Genomic DNA, 23,774 nt, shown 5'->3' with positions numbered 1-23,774 from the left:
CATTATGTCACTGCAGGTGTGTCACATGTGGCTATTATCACCCCATTGTGTCATTAAAAATATGTTAGAGTCACCTGAGCCCCAGTTTATGTAGCATTACAGGCACAAACTGGGGCCATGCAGGGTCACCTCAAGGTAGGCAAAATTTTCCAGTGCTATTGTTTATGTCTCTCCACCGAAATCATAATCTGACAAAACACTTATCATGTCTAAATAAAAGATGTTTTACAAAAATATTCTACATTGTTTTGAAAATTATAGTTATTTTCTAGTAAATATCTTCAAATGGTCATATTCAATCTGTGACATTCAATTATTAATTGCTCCTCAATTCCTGTTCAGGATTTATAGATTTATGTTCCATTTTATGACAGCATGACATTTTCTCTCAGTCTAAATCATCCAAGCTATTGATCCATCTGTGGTTAACTGAGACTATCCATGAGTGTGTGTTGTTTGACCCTCCAGCATGAGTAATAGACTACATCTTTTTACACGTCACCACCTCTTGACACGATCCTTGTTGGCTGCGTGTTAAATTCTCTTTGGGCATGTTCTTGTGCATGAAACACAATCTTCATTGTGATTATATATTTAACTTTTTCCCCCCTTGTATTTCAGAATCCTACCAAAAATATGAGAATACAGGTCTCCTCTGTTTGTTTTGTTCCATCATGGACTAGAAAGATATAACACGAGTTTATTCACTGAAAAGGCAATGGGAAAATATAATTGTATCACATTATAGCATCAAGAAACATGGTATTGCCTATTTTAGGTTGTGTTTAATGAAACTAAGGAAAAGTGAAGATTCAGAGCTTTAAAGAAGGAAGGACTTACAAAACTGTAGAAACTGGACCCATCTCATTTACTGGAAATACTGGCTGTTTGTTTCAGGTAATGGAGATGGGTGTCTAATTTTTTTTATTAGTGAGATATTCTTAGACCAGAAATAGAAAAGGTGTCAGGTCTTTTTTGCTCTCTTTTGTTGTTGCAGTGTATCTCTCTTTTTCCCTAATACCAGGATCTTATTTTAAACTTGATGATACCCAGGTCCACTACTGGTTTCAGGTCATATTTATCTCTGGTGGTTGATGATCATTTAACATAGTTTTGAATTCAAATACTTCATAAAGATAAGTTTTGCCTGTTTAAAAATGCTGCAATGTTTGTTTACTGAACGCCTCATGCGATCTTCAGTGGTGCATCTGTGTTTCTGCGGGGCTGACTGGTGTTTCACTCATTTTCATGGCTGCCTGCCTTCAGTGAATAAAGCCTGCACCTGAGCAGCAGAAGCTTCCAGGACAAACTTTTCTCTCACATCAGCTGACCTCTCTTTGATGCCTTTGGAATCAGGCAAGAAAGCCTAAAGCCTCACTTTACTGACAACAGCAGAAAAAACAAGCGAGCAGGAATAAATCCTGTTTTTATTATGCACTCTTTAGACTCATCAGCTGATATACGATCCTTACGGGGCAGCTCTGAATGATTGCACAGATTTTACTTTCTTAAATCAGTCCATCCTTTGCCAGCGAGCTTTATCCATCCCGTCCTTGCAACCCTTCATCCTTCATTGCTTCCATCCAGGATTTCTCTAAACCACACCACTCCATCCGTTTGCAGTTCCACTTCCTCATCATTTCTCTTTCATCTTTCTATAGACTTTTTTTCCCCTTTCCCTTTTCCACCCTCGCTGCTTCATTTTCTCACCTCTGAGTCACTCCGTTCCTTCTTTTCCTCATAGAACCCTCCCTTCCGTCATTTCTTTATGCTTCCAGCTGAGTGCCTCTGTGTCTGTCACTATGTTGGCCACGGGAGGCTGTGCACTCAGAGGATTGTGTGCTCTGGCAGCCCGTCCTTCTACCCAGCAGCCTCTTCTATTATTAAATGTAACGGGACCTTTTACTTTTACAGCTGAGCAACGTTAGGATCTCTGGCTCATTGTAGGAAGATTTCCCTGCTGCAGAGGATATTCCTTCTTTGTGCCCTTGAAAGTAAAAAAAAAAAACAGAGAGCAACCCCGCAGAGAAAACACAGACTTGTTTGTTTTTACTGTATTATCGTTCTTGTTCTTCTGCAAAACATTATAAAAAACCCTAACATATTTGCTAATTCATGAGGTTTGTATTCCTTTCAGCCAGCTAACAAAGAAAAAAGCAGATAAATTAAAGCTTGGTGGGATTGGAAATCTGAGTTTTGGCTATAACACAGAGTCGGGGGAGATGAGCAGTGGTGAGAGGCCTCAGGGCAGCGACTAATTGGCCCCTGCCAACGTCCTGTAGCGTGGCAGTTTGGAATCACTGTTGTGTAATTATTAATCAGATGTCACATGATGAGAGCTATTAGTCTGTATGAAAAAGGTTAAATCACCATTTGCCCCAAATAGTTTTTGTTGTTATTTTGTCTTTATTTTGTCTTAAGGGTTAAATGAAACTGGATGTACAGTGTCATATGAATTACGGGTCTTTATTGGCTTCTTTGTGATATCACACTGCAACAGTGAAAACTTGTAAATTTTATAATATAATTACACCATATCTCAGTCTTTGCATGTTTTTGCATGGAAGGACATTAAAACACATGCAAAAATGAACCAGACACTTATAAATTTAAAAGTACTATGAAAGTAATAAAGTGTGTGATGGAAACAAATAAAAAACACACATCTTTTGGGTGCATATAAATAATTTTTAAATTAATCATTTAAGATATTTTCACGAATTAATACTATACCTGTGACATTTTTACTGGACAATTCAGACAATAGTGAAATCCTTATTATAGGCTTTAGTAGCCAAATTCCCTCCGTGTCTAAACTGCTAACTGGATGTATTAAACATGCTTCAAGAATTAATTTTAGTTTTCCTGCTGCTCAGTCATGAACAGCATACTAATTACTTCTGTCCAGTCATTGCTTCATCTCAGGCACCATGCTGAAACTGGACCTGTCTTGAATTTCAGTGATGTGCACTATATTGGATTATACATGTGTTTATCTTTCCTCACCTTAACTGCTGCTGTTTACCTGCTTTTATCATGTGGCGTTATGATGGCTCCACTGTGCTGAAATACTGCAACAATTCCATTTTTTTTTTCAATTCCTATTTATATGTATATAAATATAAGCACCAAATCACAACAGAAGTTATCTCAGGGCACTTTTCTCATAAAGCAGGTCTAGACCGGACTCTTTATTTTACAGAGATCCAACATTCCCCCATGACCAAGCACTTGGCGACAGCGGTAAGGAAAAACTCCCTTTTAATGGGAAGAAACCTCAAGCAGAACGAGGCTCTAGGTAGGCGGCCATCTGCCTAACAGACCAAAACCAACAGATGGGACTGCATCTCTTTCTAATGATACTTCATTAGTTGCCTTTTTGTTTTGGAAGTGACTTTAAAGGTTTAATTGATTGCTTCCGAAGCTGGTCTGTAACAATCTACCTGAACTGTTGATCCTGATATAAGCAGGATCCTTTTGACTGCCGCTACTTTTATTATAAGAATTTTATAGTCTCTGGCTTTTATTCAGCTTTTATTTTTGTTCTAGTTGTTTTGTTTGCTTGACTGCAACCCTTAACTCATTTTTTTTTCTCTGTTTTATTCACCTCGATAGCCTATTAAAGTATCAGTATGGAGAACCTAGCACTTTCTTCCGTCATGAGCCTCTATTGTATATTAAAGGAGCTGTGGAAAAGCCTCAGAATTTCACCCAGTCAGTTTCCACACACGCATTGCCAGATTTCACATGGATTATTTATATGCTCGTTTATGTGAGGCCACTGGCTGCTCCTGAGACACGCCGCTCTTTCATCGTCATACATATAGGATTGCCCCTTTGGCATTGTGTCAAAGATGCGAGCCTGTGAAGATGCACTCTTTGAGGGTGCAATTTATTCACTCCTGCGCTGTTGTCCCCCTCATACCATAGTTTGATGTCTAATATGTTATTGAACCCTTTGTAAATTACAGCCCTGTCTGTGATCTGAAATACAAGCCTGCGCTATAATTAACATAGTCAGTGGGCCAGGGATGAGAAGCTGCATTAAATGAAGGCTCATTGTGGAGCTGTGGAGACCTGCGTGACTGATAGGAACATGGAGAGAGAGAGAGAGAGAGAGCAGTTATGTGACTGGACAGCAGAGATATTTTATTAGCAACTGGATTCAGCACTTTTTTTTATTAAAAGTCACTGGGTTGTATTTTGTGATATCTTTATTATACAGGTATTCCAGTACAAACAATATTTAAAACCTCATGTTGATACTTAAGGCGTTTTTTTTTTTTTGCATAATTTTCCTTTCTGTTGAATTATTCATCTGCAAATTGCATTTATGTGCATTCTCTCCTCAGAGGAGGATGTCAGCTGGACCACGGCAAACAGCTTATTAGAGCGAAAGTGTACAGTCTCTTTGATGGGCTTTGAATGAGTCACCCACTCTCTGCCTCTGTACTGTATCTGTATCTGTCGGGCTTCTATATTTATTCTTGATTCTCATCACAAGTTTCCTTTTTAGTGTTGCCCGTTCAGCAGTTTCATTACCTACCTGACTGTACAGGCATAATAATGAGTTATATTTGAATTTCTTACACCTCACATCTACACTCTTTGATTTTAGCCTCATTAACATTCAGGTAAGTGTCTTGTCACATTGCCCTGTGGCCCAGTCTGACCTAGTCCAACAGCACAGTAATCCTTTAATGAGAAGGATTTAATTAGATGTAGTATAATATCATTGTGACTCTATGTTATGGTTTGTGTACATTACAAGCAAGTGAAACATTTAGATAAAATTAATTGGTATACAATAAAGTTTAATGGACAAATTGTAAAAGCTGACATCATAGGCCATGATAGTGTTAAAGTGGCCACACTGTGCTGACGTATTGCTGTAGTAAAGGGTTTGTATGAACAGGGCTGACATGATATCTTGATTTTTCCTTCATGCTGGTTCTGTTCATATATAGAAAAGCAAATAGACAAAAATGCCGACTGGGTACTGATGGTGAATTGGAAAAGGAAGTTTCAGTGATGGGATTCTCAGTGGAGTGCTAAACCCAAAATCCAGTGAGCATGTTCCAAAAAAATATGAAAAGGTGGCTCATCTCAAATCATTCGGCTCACATCACAAAAAAACCCCAAAAATAAATAATTGTGATGTGAGCCGAATGAACAAGTGAAATGTTATAACTTTGTCCTCCTTGACTTGGAAATTTGAGATGTGCTACCTTTTCATTATTTTTTAGGGTACTGATGGTGTAATTGTATAAACTACAGGCTACTATTTACGGATGCTGAGTTTCAGTTACTTATCACTTGTTTATCAGCTTTTTGCTGGAATGAAAAGTATTACATGTCAGTCTTTCATCTGCATAGGCAAGCCAGCAACCTTTTTTTTTATTCATTATTATTATTCATGAATTCAAACCTAAGTGTTTTACCATAATTACTGTACATACAGCACTTATAGCATGCTAAAGTAGGGAATTCTACAACTTACTGCAATTTAGCATTCACTCATTATCCGGAACAAATTATTGAGATGTTATGAATATTCATGAATATACATGAAAAGGTTATTCTCGATTGAGCATGAAGTCAATGTAAATGACAAACACTATATGCTGTTCCTCTCTATAATGATTACATGTTGTTTTTTCTCCGCACCACTGAGCTGTATGACAGATAGATTCAGAATAGATACAGGGGAGGGAACCTCACACAATGTTGTGTTCTGCAAGCTGGGAAAAAGCCCTGATAACAAAACTTGCAAGATAACTCGTAATATATTTCAGATACGGATTAGCTTGGTATTACTCAAACTGCAGGACACCGAGCACACATTTCCTGACTCATCAACCCACTTGCCCTCTCTGACACCACGGTCTGCTATTTTCTGGGTGACACATGCAAATGTTTGCCTCTATTTGTGGAGACACCTGCTGTTCCCATGCGGAGGCTCTGGCCACACACATACTTCAGTCAATTGGGTCTATATGACAAAAAGTTGGTTTGGTTTTAATAGCCAGTCTGACGCATTAGAGAACAGAAGTCGTCTAACAAGAAATTTTAGGTATTTATTTTGAAGGCTATTTAGTGAAATTACTTTTAAAGCTCTTGCAATCTTCTCCTGGTTTCTAAGAACCTCTTAAATGAGCCTGACCTAATTACTGCAATGAAATCATGTGTAAAAGGAGCAAAAATGTGCATTCAATAATTTAAATACACATTTTTGATGATATTTATGCACTCTGTCTGCCAGAAAACCCAAAACCCACTACAACCTTTAATCCATGCATTCTGTTGATATTAACCTTCCTTGTTGTTTAGATCCCCACAGACCACAATGTTGTACAATATGTGTAAAAATTATAATACTAATTGCATTTTTTTTTTTTAAATTTTCCTCTGACCTTATTAGAACTCAATATGTGGAAAAGTATTGAATTGGTAACCCCACACCTTGCCACAAACTGGACTTGGACATTTGGTGACAAAATTACCTTAAAGCTGCCCTCATTTATACAGAAACGAGGGCAGACAAAATATTAGATAAAATATTAGAAACCCCTTTCAATATAATATAATTTCCAGTACAACACCAACACCCACTACAACCTCAATTATAAACATTAAGTGGAAATATCATGTATCAGAATAAAAACAGACAATTTATAAGCTTCATAAAAGTAAAATTCATGGCCGAGCTGTTGTATTATATTTCATTAGATTGCACAGATGTACCTAATAAAGTGGCCAGTTTTTGTAAAGTTGAGAAAAATGTATCAAAATTGCCTTTAATTATTAGTCATTCTTAAAGAGCAAAATAGATTAAAAGTTTTAAAATACTGACTTTATTTCATCATTTCCTTACTTTTCTTGTTGATATAATATGATATGATGTACATCCCGGTGTCCAGGAGAGGGCACTGTTAGCCTGCATTCTCATCAGCATCAATTCATTAATAAATGCACAATCATGGACTTAACATTTAAGACACTCACAACATAAAAATATCCTCAACTTTCTTATTGACCTTTTCACTGCAAACATTTCTGGAATCGATAAATTTCGAAATGGTCAATATTGCAGTAGTGACCACTGGAAAATGAAAGCTATCAAATTTACTATTCCCCCTGTGAGTTGAAAGCAAAGGGATTAAAACTTGCCCTTTAACTTTGTGGCATTTCTCCACCAGCCAGGGGATTAAAAGTTGAGTGGTGTCGGGCCCGAGTCTGTCTCTGCTGTGGCGAGTCATCTATTGATCACCTGGCATGAAGACAAGTATTCCTCAGTCGCAGGGAACCATCCATCATGGAGCTGCCAGGGACACAATGGGGAGATAGTATGGCACTGCACATCCATTAAAACAGAATTAGATCTTTCTGTGCAACAAAGATCAACGAGCAACACGTCCCTGTAGCTGTCACTTTCATCCTGCTCCAGATCATAATTGTCTGAAGAAGACAGACTGCCATCACTGATCTGGAAGCCAGTACTTTAAAGGAAGTCCCTCCATTTTGAAGTAATTGATAAGCCCTTAAAATGTTTTTTTGTTATTCAAAATTTAGGTAGAAGGATAAAAAAACAAAAAAACATGCATAATAACTCTCTTGTCACCCGCTGATTATACAGTAAGTCTCTGGATAATGAAGTGAAAAGAATGGGAACAATATAGAGAACTGATAATTGCATTCAAACCTCAACAGAGTGGAACACAAAGTGGGACTGGGCTCATTCGATGCAAGCACGCTGCAACAACACCTCTTTTCTTCTGCCGTGTCCACCATAATATCCTGGCCCTCTAATGAGAGGCTATGAAAGGCCACAGTGTGTGCGTGAGGCTGTTTGTAGCGGCTCCCAGGGGCCTGAGGGGCACGTGACCTCATTGGGAGGAAGACGGTTCAGTGGGCTCGCTCCACTCCTCCCAGTCAGACAGTCAAAAACCCTTACTGTAACTTCTTTGCAACTTTTTCACTTTCAGCTGTCTGCCAGAGGAATCTAGATACTAAATGTGTCTGCAAATGCAGCAAGGGATGTGAAACCAATGTAATTTTTGCACTGAAGAAGAAGTAAGAAGGAGTTTTGAATTGCAAAGCAAATGTGATCAATTCCCTTGCAGTGACAATAAAGTAAAGTCAAGTGAGGTAACAGACATTCCTCTGTTCAGTGTTACTGGACAGACAATTTAAACCATCCCAAACTAGCAAATAAACAAAGAAACCAAATAATTACGTTGTCCATGGTCTCAGTCATGCACTCTTACGCTCAGTCAGCTACTGAAGTTAGAAAAGTGTAATGAAAATGAATTGCTTGCAGAGATAAAGCTCAGCTTATTTCCTCATGCTTCAAAGCACAATTGCCCTTTGAATATTTGCTCCCTTCAAATATTTGTATGGCACCCCTTCCTCCGCAAACTCCAGCTCTCCAAATATCCGAGTGTATGTGTACTCCTTGTTCAGTCAAGTATCTGCAAAATATTTAGAAAGTATACAGCAGCTATAGGCAGTGTGTTCATCACGATACAGTATAAATATTGTGGAATGATTAACCTCGTTCTTTAAGAGGCTGTTCACTCGCCCAGGTTTTACCTTTTTTAGAGTTGAGGTCCTGGTCATCGGCCACTCCTAACAAAAACAGCCTGTTTGGCCCCCTCAGCCCTAATACTGATCATTTGAATAACATCTAATAAATTAATAGCAGTTTGAGCCTGGAGGCACATACAAAGAAATTAGTCCAGTCATGTTTTTGTCATCTGTTTGCAATATTTAAAAAATCAGAGCAACACCATCATTTCGTAACCAAGATTACAATAATGTCTTGTTTATCTGCTTTAGCTTCAAATCATGCAGGATTCTGCTGCCATACCAAAACAAAAACATTTTTCCTGTATTACCCAGATCTTGACTTTGTTACTCTAGTTATAAGTCTTTAGAGTACATATGAAAGCCCCTGAAAACATGATTTTTAATCTAAAGTTTCCCTTTAACATAAAATATTCATGACTAAATAAGTTAATAATATGTTAAAAAAACACATTTTATTTTGTTTAATTTGTTTATTTACAGGGACCGTACAGATTAATATTGTTACACTGTCTAGCTGAAGTTAATTTGCAGCCCCTGCAGCCCTGGTTAGACTTTTAAAACCAAAATTCATTATTTGATTCAAAGAATGAAATAAATGAATCCATAAAACTTTCCCATTCACTTGAATGAAAAAGTGTGTCCAAACCTTTGACGAGTACTGTAGGTGTGATATCATGTATGTATATAATATGTAACATAGATTTGATAGTGGTAGCCTGTTACTAAAACAGATGACTGACGAAAAGTTGTTGCCCCTGTAGTCATGACTCCTTTGCTGTTATATATTGTTTATGATGAGTTTAACATCCTAAAACTCTGGCTGTGGTTTGACCAGATTTGACTGACGTTGACCAAACAACCCAACAATTGTCGTCAGAGTCCTGATGCACGTTGCACAAGTGTGTGGCATCATATGCGACATTTCAATGAACCACTGAGCACAGAGAAAAACAAAACAAAACAATAACAGAAATCTCTCATGTGAAATAGCCTTAACTGTTCTAACGTTGGCAGCAAAATGTGTGTTCATGTAAGATCCCAACAGCCGTAGTTACAAGCTTATTGAGAAATAAGTTTGCAGGGCCTTCACAGTTTTATTATATACATACATGATTTGGGGCTTTGGGGCTTTTGCTCCACTGGCTCCTGAGTTCTGTTTTATTTTCCTTCCTCTGGAAAGCACTTTGTGCACCTTGCTTGAAAAGATAACAATAAAATTATATTGATATTATTTGGTATAAGAAATCATCGAGGCATGACAGGTTTTATCTAAAGTGGTCCATATGGGGCCCTGCTTTATAACCAGAGAAAGGCTATGAGATTAAACCATGAGACACTAAAATTACAAGAAAAGAAATCAAATATTAATGAGAATAAACATAGCGCATAAGGCTCAATTGTTCGACTGGTTTCTGTTTCAATAAAGCTTTTGTTAAACCAGCAGGGATATACTTTGCCCTGAACCTCACAGTGCTTCATAGCGCAGTTGATTTATGATGTTTGTTCAGCCTCAAACACATTAAACCCCTGCTCATAGAAAATTAGATTTTCGTTTAAAGGAACCGAAATGATAAATTACGATGCGCCTCCTTAACAAAGGCCTTTGCATGTGTTGCTTGTTTAAACAGTGTTCTCTTTAGAGAGGCACAACACTGATCTATTCCCCAGGAGCAAATTTCCTGCCCCATGAAAGAGGAGCTGAGGACGAACGAATGATTTTTGCTTCTGCTCCATCCACTCCTCAGCCCTCGTATGTACCACATAGCAACTCTGCCACCACATCCTCCCCACTGTTGCTGCCTTTTCACAGACCAGACTGGAAATACATGTAGGTGTATTTACCCATCCACAAAGTGAAAGATAGAGGAGACATCCCACATCTGTTTACACCTGTATACTGTAAGAAACGTACCGTTATTTTCACAGTAATTAACCAGCAGCAATTGACAAGTAACTTACTGTAAAAAAAGAATTACAGTAGGTTTAGTGTATTTATAGTGACAGCAGTGAAATTGTAACAATAAAATAAACCACTGTATTTTCATGATACTGTATACAGTAGTGGTATATAACTGTAAAAAAAAAAATAATAATGATACTGTGTATTTAATTACAGCACCAGACCTATTGTAGCACATTTGATTACATTTATTCATTTGATGCTAGCAATAATAACGTGTTGGTTAATTGAATAGTGATGATTATAATTTTAGGGCTATGATTTTAATCATGATTACTCTGATTGGTATTATTGTTTAGCCATACATAAAACAGAGTTGAATTAACAATACACATTTTACTTGGGGAGACACAGAGTCTTTTCTGTAAAAGCTCTTATGTATTCTGATCTCTGTGTTTGTTTTGTTTTCCGTCTGGTATTTTGTTGGTGTTGCAGAATCAGTAGTTTATGTGAGTGTGACGACATGGATATCGGGGAGGGATCTCCACTGCCTTTGTCCTCTTGAGAGTTTTCCTGCCCGTCCATTTCCTTTAAGACAAAAGAGGAGCCAGAGCTGTTTGGTAGCACTAGGCCTTGTTCCTGAGGTGATGTGATTAAAGGCTTCTGTCTGGGCTGCACCCATTCAAATGCCTCACACACGCCACAGCTGCTTTAGTTAATTGAATTGTCAGGAAAGCAGACAGGACTGAAGGTAGCACCAAGACTGACGTGCTGAATCAATAGAGTGGCACTTAAATAAAGTTGGGTGATGGCTGTGCCAGGGAGCTGAATCCAGCTGGCTGTTTGTTGGGATCAAGTGGTTTCTGATGGTTTGAGCTAATGGTTTGGTCTGAGATCTGTTTTCACGTTGGATGAGATACAGTTTTGGTGTTTAAAAAATGGTCACAATTATGAATACCTCGAATAATATGGATTCTGGGTAACTACCAAGTGTTATACTGTGGCATTATTTATTGGTGGATGTGAACTGTGATATTCAGTGGATTTCAAAAGAAGTGCAATTTTATTCTACATTTGGGGTACCTTTTTAACAAATGGGACAACAAATTATGGCAAACTCTGGCTCATTTATGTTATTTTCATATTAATAAGTGACCATTGTCATTGTAAAATAAATTAATGAAAAAAATTACGTACTAGTAGACTGTTAGTAAACAAGAATCTACAGTCATGCTAGCACAAACCTTTGATCTAAATGCTAATTTCAGCATGCTAACATGCTGATGTTTAGCAGGTAATACCATGCTCACCATCTTAGCTTAGCATGTTAGCATGCTGACATTTGCTAATCAGCACTAAACAGAAAACACAGGTGAGGCTGATCGGACAATTAAATGACATTTGACCTTATGATGGTTAAACCTGAATTAAATGGTATTTCTAGCCACTTGGGGGCAGTGGAAACAAGTTGTGAACACAACATTGTCGTATCATTACCTTTTAAGTCGATAAGAATTTGTTAGCAAACAGTTGCTTCTCTTATCCAATATTCACTCTCCTTTAGTTCTGATTTTGGTCTCTATTTCCTGGTCTTGGTCTCTATTTCCCTGAGGGAGATATCTTGATCTTTAGCTACTGAACTTTTTCCCAGATAACAGCTGCCTGCTGCAGCCACAAACAACACAGTGAGAGCACTGAGAGTGAACCAAAACAGTAAAGTTGCTTATTGTTGCTAAACAATAAGCTGAAAGTTGATATGAGGCTTCATGAAGCCGAGTGGAGCTGCAGAGTTGCTGATAATTCTCTGTAGGTTCATCACCATCAGCTACACCTCTGACATTACACATTGTCATTTGATACATTGTTAGCCACTTTGAGGTATCGCCAAAGTTATTACAATTCATCTTGAGGGGGACATAAAGGTCCCAAATATGATGACAATTGTTGTGTTATTTCACTGTAAACTTCAAATGTCAACCTCATGGTTGTGCTAGGGGAAAAGTCTGGTGATCACCAAAGTCAGTAGGCTTCATCCTCTGGGGACCATGAACATTTTTACAGAAATTAACGGCAATCCATCAGTCCAATAGTTGTTAAGTTTCTTCAGTCTGGAACAAAGTGGTGGACAGACTGGCTGACAGACATTGCCATCCCAAAAACAAATAGTCAAGAATGTTAATCAAATTAACAATCGCTACAATCAATGAAGTCACTATCAGCCAAAGATCCGCCTTGTCAGTTGAATTACCACATGGCCACAAGACAAAGTGAGGTCCATTACCAACAAAGTCAGACAAGGACTGCAACGCTGTGGTGAAATGTTTTCAGAAAATTGCAGTCTCAGAGGAAAGGGGTGATGTAATTGTGGAGAGATGATGTAACTGTCTATCAGCATAATTGTGCTTGTTTGGTAGGCCCATTGATGAATTAAGTGCTTTCCTGCCCAGTTACTATGAGCACTTTACAGTTAATGTAATGAAGACATCATTGGTCCTTGGGGAGACTGAGGTCCTGGATTGGTGAGATATTCCATTTATTCATGATTTAGGGTAGAATAAACTGTTGTCAATTAAAAAACTTTGCTTTTCCTATCTAACACAACTACCTCTGTGCTGCCTAACACTGACCATAAAAACAGGAGTGTGTTTCACCCGACGTAGTGCAAATGTTTTGGAAGTGAGTGTCTATCAGATAACTGGCTGATGCTCTAGACTGCAATCCTTCTTTATTCAATAATCTGTGGCAGGATTAATGCATTGTTGTCACTGCTGCCAGTTTTTCAGACTCAACGGCCTACTGAAGGAGAATCTCTATGTCCAGAATTTTTCTTAATTTAATCAATGCAGCTAATAGTAACACAAGGTACCTTTGTGCTACATTTACCCTCATTTTGCGTGCATACCTGAGATGATGGTCTTACAAAGGAAAGAATTATGAGGGAGATGAATGAACAGATTAGGAACTTGTTCAGAGGTCGTCACCTACAGTATGCAGGAATGGAGCTCCTGACTCTGTGAGGACATTTGTGAAGAACGGTGAGGTGTTTGTCTGATGTCTACAGCTTGTTTGACCAGCTGTCTTCCAGTGACAGAAAGAAGCAGAACTAGTGCTGCAAGATGAACTTTTAAGCAAACTCTCACAATGCCAAGAACTGGTTTTGTGCCTGTAGCTGTTTTTTAAATTGCTCAAGTCGCTGATAATTTAATAAGCTGAGACTTGTATCAGTGCTGTGTGGTTTTATGTATTATGATAAACTTGGAAGAAAAAGAAAAAACACCTGCCAGCGTGTTCTCTGGGATCTTGGCGTATGAGAGAGTGGATGTAGCCTGTACGTGAGAAAGGCTGCCACCACACTCCTGGTTCCCTGGGAGACTGGCATGGTCAGCAGCCCCCTCCCCCTTCCTCCCTCGTCCTCCTTCATCCTCTTGCCGTTTCTCCCCCTGTTTGTGAAGGAGGCGTGTGAGCAAGGAAGAGGCAGGGCACGTTAGCCAAGGCTGGGGGAGTGGAACTCAGACGGCAAGCAGAGCATACAAGCACACACACATTCACACACGCACACATGCTCAGTCAGCGTAAGTGACACAAGTGCTGGCTCCATTCAGCACTGAGTTGACTGACTCACAGCTATCCATTAGCCAGCATGCCGCAGAGAAAGAGGAGTTTCACTTTTGGAGCCTACGGAGGGTAAGAATTAAAATCCTAATAATTTGTAGAACTAAACCTCTTCAAAATACACTGTTCACGTTTGTGTGATAGTGAGTATGTGTGTTTGTTTATCTGTGTCTGTCTCGCCGTTTGATGACTGTGCAGATTCTGTCTGTATTTGTGTCTGCATGTTTGTGTCATTCCCACTGGAATGCAGTATTTTTCATTCCAGCTTTTGTCTTAAAGGTCTTATTTGTCGTTTTTGTTGCTTTCCAATACACTGCAAATTAGACCTGATAATACTGCTGTTGCTGCTTGATGGTGAATCATTAGGGGTTACATTTTTCGACAGTAACGGTGAGGTATCAGATGTAAAAGCTTAAACAAGATAAGGTGACACAATCAACAGTGAGCAAAGGCTTGGTATCATTTACAGGGAAGTATTACTGGGTTACAAATATGTGAAACTAGCGATACTTACATGTATGTTTTCTCTCATACATATACAAAAGACACACAAAAAAATGCCATCTCATAGTTTGCCAAGGTGTGTGTTTGTGTGAGTGCATGCACGTATTTTGTGTGTGTATGGTTTGCATTTATGTGCATTCTGTATGTGATTTTAAATGATCCCTTGTGAAATAAAAGGGAAATGTATTGTTTGAATAGAAAAAAAGTACTGTGTGTTGTCCGTGTGTAGGCGCTCATGTCCCCAGTGTATTTATTTATATGGCCTGTGTACAGTTCATACTTTACAGGTTACTAAGCAGTAGATGTACAGTCAACAGAGTTTTTTAATGGTCAGAAGGTGAACAGGTGCTCCAATGCATCTGCATGCTTTCCTGTCTTCACTCAACAATGTTGTTTTCCCCGTTTTTTCACATTTTTTAGGTTTTTTTTCCTTATTTGAAGAGAAAGAGTCTAAGGGTAGTAAAATTGGGCTATACAATTAAAATGGACTTGTGTGTATAGTAATTTTATGTGTGTTACCTAATGACTAGTGAAGCCGCTGTAAAACTATGAAAAACAAGGTTAAAAGTCTACAGTCGTGCTAGCATCTCTGTGAGGCAGTACTCAGACACAATGGTGCTTTTTAGCTAAAAATTAATGTCAGCATGCTAACATGCTCGCAATGACAACGATAACATGGTGGTCACTAAAGTTATTCCTCATCCCGTGGGAACCATAAATATCTGTATGAAATTTCATAGCAATCCATGGTGTAGCAAGAAGTGTAGCAAGAGTCAAAGTTAGAGGATCCACCAAAGTCAGTAGGCTTTATCCTCTGGAAACAATTAATGTTTTCAAAAGTTTGTGTTGATCCATGTAGTAGATGTTGAGATATTTCACTGGTTAATTGAGAACCTGCTGGTGGAGCAGGCTGGTGGCACTAGATGAAAAGTCAGGGGTCACCAAAGTCATTAAGATGTCTGCATCACATTTCAAGGCAATCCATCCAATAGTTGATGAGATATTTTAGTCTGCACAAAAGTGGTGGACTGATAGACTGATATTGCCATCCTTAGAATCACACAGCTACTGCGGCTACAAATTAGCATCACACACAATCAAAAATCACTCCCTCCATAATTAAACTATTAGGTCCAATACACATTTAGTTATTATTTTCATGTCATATGTGTAGGCTGCTGACCACGTGGAGTCAGAGAGACTATGGTAGGAAGTGCATGCAGAAGCGGGTAACTCTTTATTTACAGGTCTGCAATTTCCTAATAATTTAATTGAAAGTTTCCTGGAAAAAATATGTAATTTGGTACTAATTCCAGGGAGTTTAATTGGTACACTTCTAATTAATACATTTAAATTAATTGCTCCTGTAACCTAGAGAATCTTTAGTCATTGTAGGTTGGCTAAATGTGGTAAAAATGTGAAAGCATATAATTTTAGCTAGATTAGATAATAACATATATTCATATTAGCAAATAATTCAACATACATGAAAAATAAAGATTCCAATAATAAATTAATCATTATTAATCACAAATATTTACTTTAAATATTAATTAATTAAGCTTTTCATTTAAGGAAATTCCTATTTTCCATGTACCAGATTTTAAAAAGTTATTTCCAGGAACCATCTGAGGAAATTATTGACCAGGACCTGTTAAATAAAGCCAAAACTTTTTGCATTAATTGTATCAAATGGGCCACCATGTTTGGATCCATCATCCATTACTTATTTCATCCATGTAGTGGAGCAGCTGAACAGCTGAGAGTTGAAGACTTTGGGGGAAGCAGATCAGCTTTCTATTCAAAGCAAATAACTTGCTCTTCTGGTTTCTATTTAGCAGCACCCTTGAATACCATTGCACATTTCGATAGGTCAGCCTAATTGCTCACATCAGCGGGTGATCTGTAATGCACTCTGCCCCCTGCATCCCATTGGCATTCACTGAAGGGAAGGCAGCCCCTCTGTTCTCTGCAGATTGGTCTTTGACGCAGCGTGCTCTATAATTTTGACATCAAATATGAGTGGAGCTGCCACTTAATTTGAGTTTTTATGTGTTAGGTTTTTGTTTTACATTGGATAGTTTATAGCCCTTCCTTTTTCTTATTACATGGAAGACTACTTTTGTTTTTACTGGATACTGTTACGTGGCAGCAGAATTCTTACTAAGTTAAGCATGAGGTCCATCATGATGTTGCAACACTGAGCTTTCATATCCTTTTATTGACAAGTCTCCAAGCAGTTCTTCTACTGTTAACACTTATATTGCTATCTGGTCTTGTGCGCCTGTTGTGTGTCACATGAGACTGTGGCTACTTCAGTAAATGTACTGTATCTCTGTTTGTCTATAGTCTCCTCATAAACTCTGAAATCATAAAAATAAACACAGAACTACGACGTGTGTCTTAAATGAACTGAATACTCTCCCAGTTACCTCTGGGCCAAGGCATTCAGGCAACATGAACAATGATGCTGTATGCTGAAGTGTCTGGACGAAAGAGTGGAGGAATGTGTGTCTATCCTATTCAAAAACAACCAAGTAGAAAGGCCAACATTGTTTTGAAATCTGAACTGGCCAGAATTGTAATTGGTATTCTCTGGTCAGCTGATTTGAAAATGTCATTTCAACGAGTAAACAAAAGTCTTTGCGGACAAGGTGTTTCCCAGTGTTAAACTGAGTACCTGGTCTATAATAATACCATGTGAAAATGTTTAAGCTGTCAACTTCACAAAGAATTGCCAGTAAACCATTTTCACATTGTTTGTGTAGTTTGTGGCTTCAACTAAAAAAGCGTATGAGCTGTGAATTTCTCAAGAATTTTAAGGTTTACTTTGGTGAAAACCTTTGTTTATTTTACACCTACAGTAGTGCTGTTTGAAAAAAGAGAGGCTTTTGTGTTGGTTTGATTTTTGATGATCTAGAGTCTCAAGCTCATTGTATTGAATATCATACCACGGACAACAAGACAACACAGAGAGGGTCTTTTTGTTTGACAGAAGCAAATTTTTGCATGACAAAAGATGATTAGACTGCAAGGCAGGGCTACTTGAGAACAGGAAGCCATTCAAGTACCTTTCCAAGGACAGTAGCAAAACAAACAGGAGATGTAGGGCGACTAGAGGGCTCTTCATTGCCTACTCAGTCAGTCCACCTTGCATATTTACTTTGACATTCACATTCATATTCACAATGGCAAGCTATCCACAGAGGAGAATGGGGAAGGGTAGGCGCTGGGTGAGCTGCAGTAATTACCTAATGTTCACCAGACTACTTACTTTTGCTCTGATAAGTATTTAAACACAAGGGATTTTTTTTGTTATAGTCTTGTAGTTCCTCTGTGCCCCCATTAGACCAGATTGGCCTGCTTCAAACAGGTGTGTTGCTGCAGTCACTGAAACAATAACTCCTCAACAGATGATGTTTCTGATTGAAAAACGACACCAAAAATAGAGAAAAAGATGCCCGACTATTGCACAACAAGGTAATTTATCAGTACATATACAACAATGTAAAAATACTCTATTACAAGTATAAGTCCTGCAGTCCAAATCCTACTTACAAATACAGAAGTATTATCAAAAAATGTATGTAATTCAAGTCTACAAAATAGTCATTATTCAATAAAATGTCCACTGTGACTGATATTATTATATAGACATTATTTTATTGTTAATAAGGATGCATCAATGTGTAAGCAACATGTAATTAATGGGACAGGAAAGAAGATGAACAAAAATATGCTACACAAGTTTGTATTCATATTTGTTTTTTGTTTTTTTGGGGGGGAAATAATGTTTAATTTGAACTTTCTCAGTCTCAAAAGTTATTTATATGAGACCATATGAGAAGTGGAACTGCTAACAACTCAGATATCTGAAACGTGACGAGTTCGTCCAAGCCAAAGTGGTTGGGAACCACTGGTTTCATCTTGTTGCATTTTTTATTTTACTACTGCTGTCAACTACTATTGTGGCGAAGCCAGTGTGTCATATTTTTAATTTATGTCTGAATGAAAGTGTTTATCCACAAATGTGGAAAATAGCAAAGGTTAAAAAAGGTTATTTGAAAAGTGTCTGAAAAGTTATTTATTTAACAAACAACAGTGTGTTTTGTTTAATAGTACCCTGTTAAATATTAAGTAGATAGATAGATAGATAGATAGATAGATAGATAGATAGATAGATAGATAGATAGATAGATAGATAGATAGATAGATAGATAGATAGATAGATATTACTTTATTGATCCCTGAAGGGAAATTCAAATTGTCAAGAGCTCATCAAAATATAAAAACAAAAACCTATCCAGTCAATTCAGGAGGTATTGAACAGTCTTATCAATCACTACAATGCAGAATTCCCCAGGGCAGCTGTCTAGGACCTCTTCTACTGTATATTCCATATTTACAAATGATCTGCCATGTGTATTAAAAAATTCATGCATGGCTATGTATACTGATGATACTACAATATATGTATCTGCAGAAAATACCAAGGATCTTAACAAAATGCTTCAAGAGGAGTTGATGCTGGTTTATGAAAACAGGCTAAAGCTTAACACCTCAAAAACCAAGAGTCTGATATTCGGCTCCAGGCATGTTCTAAGGACAGACAGGAGCTGTGCATCTCTTTGCAAGGGGTAGCTATTGAGCAGGTTAAAGAGGCCAAATCAGTGGGTGTCACACTTAAGGGGACACTTTCATGTTCAACTCACATTAATAATATGGTTGCCAAAATGAGTCATCAGAGGGTGTGCTTACTTTTTAACAGAGATAACACTTAAACAAGTAACACAATCTTTAGTCTTATCCCACCTCGATTACTGTCCAGTAATCTGGTCTAGTGCTTCAAAACAAGGGCTTAATAAGATCCAGCTCACTCAAAACAGAGCTGCCTGCCTCGCTCTTCACTGCTCAATGAGGGACAGTGTGGAAGGGTTGCATGACAGGCTGTCGTGGATGAGGCTGGATGAGTGACTGGCAAGCAGCCTGGTCCAGTATATAAGAAACATTTGTGCCTTAAGAAAACCTCCATACTTATATTCACAGCTAACACACACCAATGATAGACAATGATAGCATTTAAACCAATGCTTTAAAGAAAACTGTAATGTATCAGGATATGTCAAACTGGAACAAACTACCCAATACATTTAACCCAGATTACAAGTGAGATCAGATTTATATGATATTCTATATGTGAAGGTTGATTATATTTGTGGTGCTAACTTAGGTAATGCTTCAATGTACACTAGTAGTATTAGGCAGTTATATATAATTATATATACCTAGCCTACTAACCCTATTATTTACTTAATACCTTTTATTTAATTTTGTTTGCTGATATTGGAGATTGTCCATAATGTGATGTTTGAATATAACTAATGGGGATCCTAAATAAATAAAATAAAACATTTTATACATTTATTGTAAGTTTTTTTTAATGTAAAATCTTCTGAATCTGAAAAGTAATTGTAGCTGTCAAATAAAGGAGTAAACAGTATATTATATGTACAGTACTTGAGTAAATGTTCTTAGTTACTATCCACCACTGCTACAGAGATCGAGTATCACTAGATAGCAGAGTCCTTACAGTGTGTATATATTTTCAAATGGAAATAAATACCTGTTAGCTTCTCTAATTCATCTAACCAGTTCACCTGTGAAATAACCTTCTTTTCCTCCATCCCTCTCTCTAGAAGCTTTTTACCAAAATATCTATATCTTAATATAGACCAGCAGGTCACAAACATGCACTAACCTCCACAATGTGAACAATTTCTGATGACACTTTTAAGATTTAAGTTGGATGAAAGTAATAACAGGAACCAAGGAATGAAACTCCCAAAAGCTTAAAACACTCACTGGACTCTCACGTTGGGAACTACAAATCTGATACGTGAGCCTGCATGGCCACACATGTTTAACAGTGATGTTGGCATGAAGGCAGGGACCATCATATCTTAAAATCAAATGAGGGAGGCACACTACACCACTCAGCTTCAAAATAACACTAGTCTCAATGGGGCCTACACATAAACAAAGAAAAAAAATATGAAAATATTAAACTGATTAAATGAAACTATGTTAGTTATATGCCGTCATAACATAAAACAAAAAAATTTAATTTGTCTTTTTTGTTTTTGTTGTTTGGTGGATGTGATTGATATTGCAGTGGCTACTAACACTCAGCATAACTGTGGTACCAGTGTGTGTGTGTGTGTGTATGCGTGTGTGTCTTAACACATACACTGTATGCTACTGTACTGTAGCTAAATGAGAACATTCAGCCACTTTACGCCCACATCTCAGTCAATGGGCTCATTCAGTCGATGCCGAGGAGAGATACAGTATACAGTCTAGATTTGGTCACTTTCTGTATTGTTTATCAATGTGTGTCTCTCTGTGTATCTATTTTTGACAGTTTGTGTTCTCACACGCTCTGAATGGCGAACGGCGGAGTCAAATAGGAGAATATGTGTGTGTATAGGTGTTAATGTGAGAAAGACCTTCAGGATAAACCGAACAGGCTCGCATAATGTTTTCATTCCAGACATCCACCTTTCTAGAATTTGCTGAACACTCACTGTCAACATATCACATCCTAACCAAAGAACTTCATACCCATAGATCCAACCAAAATATGAATATCAGTGTGTACATGGTTGAGCTTTTAGTCTATATTTAGCTTTCTCAGTCAGGCTATTTGTCCACGAGATGAACTTTTGGAACTCAGGTGTGGCTTTGATGTTATACTGTATATTTTTGCTTACAATTATAGCTGTGTCGTTAGTGAAAATGTACTGTACAAGTCGATGATGTGTGTCTTGTATCTGGACCTCACATTGTCTCCGGTTTGGACCACTGATAGCCAACGTGACCTCTTCACTCCTGTTTTAGTATTAAGCTCCAAATTGGACTGTGACAACACAGTTTCATCAGCATGTTCTGAGCTTCTGCTTGGTGAGCTGTAAGCAGTTACGCAGTCGTGATTTATTGTCGCTGTAGGGAAGAGGAATAATTTCTGTGCAAGCTGGGTTCACTGGGATCACGTCCTTGGCATTAGATTCACAGCATGTTGCCATTTGATACAAATGACTCTTAATTTAAACATATCCTTATGATATGCAAACTAACACTAATGAGCTTATACGTTTGTGTAAAACCTCTTTTTGATGATGACTATTAATGTCAGAGAGTTATTTTCCAATGTCTTTATATTATCTCAGTATTTTATAGGTGAGAAATAATCCAGTACAAAAGCAAACATTTGGCAATGGCAACGGCTTGTCTAAGTGATCGCCAGACCTTTTAAAATAATTTAGTTAGACATGTGTTTGTCTCCATAAGGATTACCCCAAATATAGAATACATCTTATATTGCGCATATAGAATTAGCTTGCAAGAACATGTTGCTGGAGCACATTGGTAGCTGAACAACAAATTTGTTTGCTTTAAGCTGGATTTCCTCCGAGTTGACTCCTCAGCCCTGTCTGGTGACCTACTTGCCATAAGCAGTGTTGCTGACTCGATATATACCGCAGGCCTCAGCTAGTTTTTGAAGGAAAAATGTTTAAAAGTTTAGCAGAGAAGGAGAAAATTACGAGCTGCACTTAAAGTCAGATTAAGTTGAATGAACCAATTGTCAAGTGTCATGGCTGCTGACACCGTGTTGGCCTAAGGTTTCTTAGACACCGCCTCGAGCCTGCTTATCCCTCACTGATGTTTGTTTCCATGGAAACCAGCCTGTAGTTGATACCTAGATGAGAGCGTGGAGGAAGCATAAAAAACAATTTGCCAGTATTTGGCTAGCACCTGCTGAGCCTGAGCTGTAATTCCTCTCCGTGCCATGTTGCGTTCCTAAATGCATTGGTTCATCTGGTCTTTTTTAAAATAAAAACTAGGCTACACTCACTGCTTTCACTGTGAGATTTGAATGTGCAAATATGACTCATAGCCCACAAATGCATTAGCACAGGCAGATTTGTTATAGCCTACTTTTGTCCACTCCAACCGTTGTTCTCTCAGAGAGGGACAGAATAGTCTTTGTCTTGCTGATAAGGCTGAGAGTTTTTTCGCGTCTCGCTTGTCAGCTTCTCTGCTTTTTCTTTATCTTTGCACTGTCCCGCTCAGTCCAGGTTTGCTTTGCTTTTTGAATGGAATGTCTCTCTCATGTCTCTAGAGGATGAGTTAACTTCCTCTTTGGTGGGAAAATTATTAACTGAATGATTGTTGGTTGAATTTTATAATTCTTTTGATTATTTATATCTTTTGTAAAAAGAAAACAAAAGCATTCAAACATCTTGATCTGACATATTACACAAATTAATATGATTTTTCTTTTTTTTAGCATATTCTTACATAAATTCTTAAATAAATCATCATTCTGCACTTCAAGCAAATCCCCAGCTGACACACTTGAAGTGCTTCACACAATGTTCAGATAAATTGAGGAATGTAAAGTGACTTATGGGAATGAAGGCAAGCAGCTTTTCCTGTAGCTTCTTTTTTAGCTTTTGGCATGATGTAAGACAAGTACAATATTAGCATGTAAGCACATGTTTTAGCAGTTTAACACAAGAAAACAGAAGAACATGTTCATTTCATAATCTAAACAAATCTTGGACAGATTTATCTCCCCCTCTGCCCCAGTATGTTGATGGGAGACCTCAGCTCTTGGGTGTCATGTTCTGTTTTGTAGCTAGGGGAATTTTATTGCAAATTTCCTGTATTGGTTTTGGTATTTCAGTTTGTAGCCTTTATCCAATAATCTGGACACACCCTGGTTGATTTCATTTTATGGGAATTCCATGAAACATGAGAATGGGTGAGCAGCACAGGATGAGGTTTAGAAAATGTTATTCTTAGTGATGCAGCACATATGAAAACAGCTTTCCACTCCTCACACTCCACTTCTTAACAGCAGAGCTGACAGCCCATAAGTATTTTGGCGCTCTCCCAAGGACCAGTATGCATTCCACTTAAGATGGAGTACTGATTTATCTGCACACACGTGTCTGTGAGGCTCAGAGAAATCAACTCTGGTGGTAGATTTGAGACAGAACAGCGCCACAAAAAATACATCTCGGTGTCATTACATGTCACATGGAGGCCTGAGGTTGAAAATGATGAGTGATCTTCTGCACTGGGGGCAATCACATGACAACCTACT

General features: G+C 38.0%; 1 protein-coding gene across 13 annotated transcripts in view; it reads left to right on the top strand.

Annotated features, from left to right (window-relative positions):
• Positions 1 to 23,774, top strand: part of rap1gapa (RAP1 GTPase activating protein a) — a 57,581-nt gene that overhangs the window by 649 nt on the left and 33,158 nt on the right. For 6 of the 13 annotated variants that reach the window (XM_044352083.1, XM_044352090.1, XM_044352087.1 and 3 more), the window contains exon 1: positions 13,994 to 14,173. The exons of 1 other annotated variant lie outside the window; for it this stretch is intronic. In XM_044352083.1, the coding sequence (XP_044208018.1) occupies positions 14,130 to 14,173 (44 nt within the window). In that variant the 5' untranslated portion in view covers positions 13,994 to 14,129. Of the gene's footprint in view, positions 1 to 13,991; positions 14,174 to 23,774 lie in introns of those variants that run through there. 6 more of the 13 variants (XR_006403505.1, XM_044352077.1, XM_044352079.1 and 3 more) reach the window with 2 other exon arrangements.

This window comes from Thunnus albacares, chromosome 5 (assembly GCF_914725855.1).
Source record: "Thunnus albacares chromosome 5, fThuAlb1.1, whole genome shotgun sequence".
In the NCBI taxonomy this organism is placed as follows: domain Eukaryota; kingdom Metazoa; phylum Chordata; class Actinopteri; order Scombriformes; family Scombridae; genus Thunnus; species Thunnus albacares.
This window is presented reverse-complemented; position numbering and strand designations above follow the sequence as displayed.